The sequence below is a fragment of the Limulus polyphemus genome, unplaced genomic scaffold, assembly GCF_000517525.1.
Source record: "Limulus polyphemus unplaced genomic scaffold, Limulus_polyphemus-2.1.2 Scaffold3344, whole genome shotgun sequence".
NCBI lineage: Eukaryota > Metazoa > Arthropoda > Merostomata > Xiphosura > Limulidae > Limulus > Limulus polyphemus.
Genome location: NW_013668954.1, coordinates 81,853 through 88,037, shown reverse-complemented (window position 1 = coordinate 88,037; position 6,185 = coordinate 81,853). Strand labels below are relative to the sequence as shown.

The window sequence follows — 6,185 nt, the reverse complement described above, 5'->3', positions numbered from 1 at the left end:
GGAAGCCATACTGCTTCAATAAAGTTTTTATTGTGTAAATACAAAACATTGTTTTTAATTATTTATTATTATTTAAAACTCCAGCTATGTTGATTTCAGAAAACCTCAAAAAAACCTTTATAATAGTCAATAGTCAAATCAAATAAAAATATTGATGTGTAATGTTTTTTTGATAGTATATGGTAGTGTAAGGATGTCTGGTCATTTTTGTTAATTTCTGAAAAAAAAATGGAGGGGTAGGACCCCTAGATTCATAAACTTTTAAATGGACAGAAAGGAGTTTATTAGCTCATCAAATAAAAATATTGATGTGTAATGTTTTTTTGATAGTATATGGTAGTGTAAGGATGTCTGGTCATTTTTGTTAATTTCTGAGAAAAAAAAATGGAGGGGGTAGGACCCCTAGATTCATAAAATTTTAAATGGACAGAAAGGAGTTTATTAGCTCATCAAGGATATCCCTTTCAGCTCCTGACTATAACCACCCCTTACTACTCGTATTTATCCAATCTTTTCTTGAACTCGGGAAAATTTTCTGCCTCCACCACCCTTGAAGGTAGTTCATTCCAAAAGCCAACCACTGTTTAAAAGTAATATTATCTAAACTGCAGACAACTCCTACTCTGCCAAAATATGTATTTATGACCTCTTGTCCTATTGTTTTCACTGCTAAATACAAAATGTTTGATGGATTTTATATTATCAGTACCCTTAGTAATCTAAAACACCTCAATTAAATTCTCTCTGATCCTTCTCCTCCCCAGAGAAAACAAGTTTAGAGATTTTAGTCTCTCCTCATTGGACAATCCAACCATCCCTGGTATCGTCCTGATGGCTCTTCTCTGAATGTTCTCTAACAATTCAATCTACTTCTTGAGAAATGGAGCCCAAAACTGTACATAGTACTCTAAATGAGGCCTTACAAGTGATCTATACAGTGAAACAATAATATCCCTTATTTTGTATTCAATATTTCTATAGATGCTACCCAAAATCCTATTAGCCCTATTGCTATTAGCCCTACAATACACTGTTTAGATGACTTAATTGATTTTTTGATCACAACACCAAGATCTTTTTCTTCAGCCACAGTATTTAATGTATTCCCATTTAAATTGTAATGTGTGGAGAGTGTCTTTTCTCATCAGTTGGATTTCTGCACAGACTGTGGATGACCATGATTAACATTTCAAACACTTTTTTACATATTCCGAATGTCTCGTCCTCCAGATCTTTTCTTTGTTTTATACATAGAAATAGGGTCTTCCAATTCTATTCAATCCCTTTTGGCTGTATCTTCACATTCATTATTTCCTTGACTCATTGGAACATTCACCCACCTAATTTTCAGTTTTGAGCTGGACTTCCTATTTTGCTTGGATAATTAGCTTCTCCTACATTTGGTACGTCTGGACATATTTTTAAGCTATCATTTCAGATGGGTTCAGCCCTTAATGCTTTGCTTCTCATTTCAGATGGGTTCAGCCCTTAATGCTTTGCTTATGAGCAATGGAATGTATTGTCCTTTTGGGGTGTCTTTCGCCTTTCTCATCCTGTACACAAGGTTCTTTTACTTTTGGAAATTTTAACTTTCCTTTTTCTACACATTCGTTTGCAAAATACTCACATGTGCCTCTTCCAGTCATAGCTGGAGAACTGGTGGTACCTTTTTTGGGATTCATTGTCATTGATTTTACACCTTCTTTCTCCTCTTCTCAAAGTTTTGTTGTGGCAGCTCACCCAGACCGTACCAATCCATGTACTATCGTGGAAAAAGTGGGCACCAGAGAAGTTACTGTCCACTTCTTTGCCCTGAGCATGCCAGTTTTTAAATATAGGGTTTTGTGATCACCCATTTCACTGTCTCCAGTAAAAGACCTTTACAGGCAGATCAATGGGGAACCAGGCTTCCCCAATGTGAATTCCCCCCCCCCTCTTCAAATGGATCACAGGAGACCCTTGCTACTTACCAGTTTCTAACTGCTGGGGTGGAAGTCCTTGAAGAACTCCTCAGTGGTTGGGCTTAGCACAGTATGGTGAGAAGTCAGGCAATGGTGACTGTCCGTGTAGTAAAGATCACTCCTTAAACAGCTCGTGTGTCCTCTTCCTGCAGCCAGAGTCTGTCCAGTAGAGTTCAGGTGAGCAAACACCATATGGTCTGATCGCATCCTAACCACACAACATATATTAGTTCTCTGACCTCTTATGTGCAGGCACTTAGTTGAACATGTTCAAATTTCGCACATTCCTGTGGCTCTTTTGCCTCCCCCCCTCCCCCCATTTTACATTCTGAGTGAAGATTATATCCTGGTTGAGACAAGATGTGGTCTCCCACTTCATGGACTTTCTCTTCAAACAGTTTCTGAAGGGTGCTCATCTAGATTTATATTTTGTACCAACCCCCCCTGCCAATTCAGCATGGGATTCTAGCTATTTTGTGTGAATGGGTGAGATAGTGTCTCAGAAGTTAACATTTTCCTAATTTAAACTGTATTTCTGATAGATACCTCCGTGCACATTCCCACCTGTCATCCTCACTTCCAGTGTACCTTTTTTCTTGAAGTTGTCTCCAGTCCAGGTGCTCAGGGGGAATTAGTCTGCATAGTTTGTGTCACCATCTATTGATGGAGGGCTATTTTCAGATAATGATGTCATCATGCACCAGCACGGTTCACTTTAAACATGTGAATTTAGGAGGGAGTTACCTCAAGTCTAGTGGCATGCAAATATCTTAGGCAGACGAAAGGAATATAGCTGTTCTGTTTGCAGAGGTATCTATTGAAAATATATTTTCAGATTGGGAAAATGTTAACTTTCATAACTGCAATAATTCATCATATATTTGTAAGGATATTGAAGATATCCAAAATTGGATGCAACCACGTGATTTTGCTGTTGTAGACCATAGTTTTGAGAGGATTTGTATGTGACTTTGGGTTTAAAACACAGATGCTATGTTTCCTCCTGCAAGGATGCAGGCTACGCCCAAATGAAAACTCAGTTCTATAATTATTGGTTACCAGAGTTTGCTTGGTGGTTGACACAGTCAGTGGCTGCATTAAGCAGTAGAAGTTACTAGATATGGTCTTCACTAACCATCATGATCCTTTCATAGGTAATTACTTCTGAAGTTTTAATGTTCTTTCTAGTAGTTAGCATCTTACTCTTGTGAAAAATACTGCTGTAAGAGTGTGCGTGATGCAGTGGGTAGAAAGGTTGTTAACATTTTGATGTAGAAATATAGAGAATGATACAGATACGAATCAACAAACCATTTAATTAAGGAGAAATCAGTTAATTATTCAGTTTAGTATCAGTTAATGAGTGAAACAGTGAGAGTTAATGCATCTGTTTGTGCAAGTAAGTTTATTACAGTTAAACAGGTAGGTTAGGTTGCTATGTGTTTTTATTAGACATTCTTGTAATGAGGAAAATGACCTCAAGAGAACAGTATTCATTTCTATAGGCCTGTGGTGACATAGCAACTGTTATTTCTGTCAAATATTATATTAAATGTTCTGTATAATTCAATTAAAATTGTAGAAATCCACATGTAGGCATTTTGCCTATCTTTTACTACTTGGCCCTTTCCACACCCTTAATTCACCACTTATAAACTTATAATGTTATTCTACAACCTAACGTCAAACCTTTTTTAAAAACTTTGATTAGTTTTTAATATTCTGTTGTAAAAAATGGTTAGTAAAGTATATTTACATTCCCCATTTTGTTGTTACTTCTTGTTTCATACAGCAATCGTAGCGACTTGATCACTGAGCTTTGCAGCTCTCTGCTGCAGGCAGACTGTTTGTTATCAAGTGAATAATGTGCATGTGTGGTTTTTCTTAGGGAAACATTGTAACTACACATGCTTATACAGCAGGTTCTTGGTCAGAAAGTTTAACGGTCATACATACAAACAAGCAGAATAATAGTATAGATGAGGAATATTTTTTGATTTTTATGTTGACACACTTGGCTAATGAATATAGGTAATGTTTGGTTTATATTAAAAAGATGTTGGTTTTAATTTTTTGTTTTAGGTTGTTTTTAAATATCACATGATTAAATTGATTGATTAAATGTAGTTGGATGTGATGGTTTTTGTTAACAATTTAGCTTATCCTCAAGATTATGTTTTCCTCCTTAGAACGACCCAACCAGCAACTTACCAGACTAATCAGACTGCAACACCTGCAGCAGGATATACTGTTCAACATCCAGCAGCTGCAGCTGCTGCTCAGCCTTATGCAGGTGCAGCTGCGGCTGTTGCAGTAGCAGCAGCATCTCGTACAATCCAAACTGGGTATGAGACGTACCAACCTACAACAGGTCAGACCACTACAACCTATCCATTTGCATCTCGGCAACAGGTAAGAATTGTAGATCTCAAATTGCAGTGCTCCTTTTTTGAGTACTAATCTAAAGAAACATCAAGGTCTTGTAATATTGTAATGAATAAAACTGATAAATTAATAATTTTCTTTCAGTTTTAGTGAGACTTATTATAAGTATATCTGTTGTTGGTTTATTTCCCTCTTACTTAATGTGAGATCTGAATGTGAATATCATGTTTATTTTAGCACTGTTATCATAATGATAACACCTCATCACATTAGATTAGAAAGTGCATTAAAACACACTTGGAATATGGCACACTAATAGAAAATTTATTTTTTATGTTATTAATTCTGTGAAATATTGTTAAAGTACTCTGCTAAGATTCATATTTGTATTCCAGTTACAGAATTGTAAATAATGTAAATGTCGTAACTTCAGGTGTCTTCTTATTTCAGAGTGCTTATGAAAAAGTTCAGGCATATTATCCACAGGCAGCACAAGTTGGATATTCTACAACTGACACTGCTACAGCAGCATATCAGTCAGGTGAGTTGGTTGATTAATGGCATGATGAGTACACTGGAATGGATGGCAATTGCCTGTTGTAGAAAAAACACAAGTGTAGAAGGTGACATTTTGAAAGTGTTAGATGGAAGACTTTCAAAATATTGTCCACTACAACAGTCAGTTGCCATCAGTTCCAGTGCACTCATCAATTTAATGATTTAGCAGTAAGCCTGAGAGTTTGTAATAAATGCTAAAAATCTGGTTTTGATACTTTTAGTGCGCATGGCAAAGGTGGCCCATGGTATAGGTTTGTGCTTAACAACAAACAAAACATGAAACTTCAAATGTAGGAATAACCCATTGCAAATTTTTTATCTAAATAACACAATCTGTGTGTTTCAAAAACACATCAGAATCCACAAAAACTTCACTGAGCCTCTAATATGCAGCATCATATAACAGTATCTGTAAGCTTGGAAAAGATCATTCTTATTAGTCAGGAGACCCAGTTTAAAAGACAGCACTGAGCTTATCTGAAAGCTGCATTGATCCTTTTAAGCTTTTCATAATTTGTGTTTGTGGATGTACAGAAATGTTGGCTAATGCTGATTTCAGGAAACACTGATAGAGACTTCATGACTGAATTCCAATTGTGGTTCTCGGGGTATAGAAACTATCCAAAAATGTCAAGTAATATTTTGACCTTTAATTGACAGTGTTAATAGTATTTAAATTAGTAGGATATGGGCTATGTTGAATGTATATTGTTGCTTATCTTATTTCTGGATACACCTATGTACCATGATATTAAAAAAAAGGAGGTGAGTGAATGCTCATTTCCAGTTATATTTTTCAAATTTTAATTTTCTAAGATGTCCTGTATTGGTTAAATCATCAAAAAGTATGAGTAATTATAAAACTTACCATGATCTTTACCTTTTTTTTACTTTTACCTAGGTATAACTTCAAATATTGTTTATGGATACAGCAGTAGTGCTGCTCAGTTAGCAGGAGTCAAGAGTAAAACAACTGTCACTAAATATCCTCATGCTGGAAACAGTGTTGTACAATCAGTAGTGGGTGAGTATAAAAGAACTGTCACTAAATATCCTCATGTTAGAAACAATGTTATACAATCTGTAGTGGGTGAGTATAAAACAACTGTCACTAAATATCCTCATGTTAGAAACAATGTTGTACAATCTGTAGTGGGTGAGTATAAAACAACTGTCACTAAATATCCTCATGCTAGAAACAATGTTGTACAATCAGTAGTGGGTGAGTATAAAACAATTGTCACTAAATATCCTCATGCTAGAAACAATGTTGTACAATCA

The 6,185-nt window shown here is 35.7% G+C and overlaps 1 protein-coding gene across 4 annotated transcripts in view; it reads left to right on the top strand.

Annotated features, from left to right (window-relative positions):
* The window catches only part of LOC106469185 (zinc finger RNA-binding protein-like), a 67,294-nt gene that overhangs the window by 5,181 nt on the left and 55,928 nt on the right, over nt 1–6,185 (top strand). For all 4 annotated transcript variants that reach the window (XR_002612817.1, XM_022397624.1, XM_022397623.1 and 1 more), the window contains exons 2-4: nt 4,151–4,373; nt 4,797–4,887; nt 5,806–5,928. Coding sequence is in view for 3 of the 4 variants with exons in the window: in XM_022397624.1 (XP_022253332.1) it covers nt 4,151–4,373; nt 4,797–4,887; nt 5,806–5,928 (437 nt within the window). In the remaining variant the exon portion in view is untranslated. The remainder of the gene's footprint in view (nt 1–4,150; nt 4,374–4,796; nt 4,888–5,805; nt 5,929–6,185) is intronic.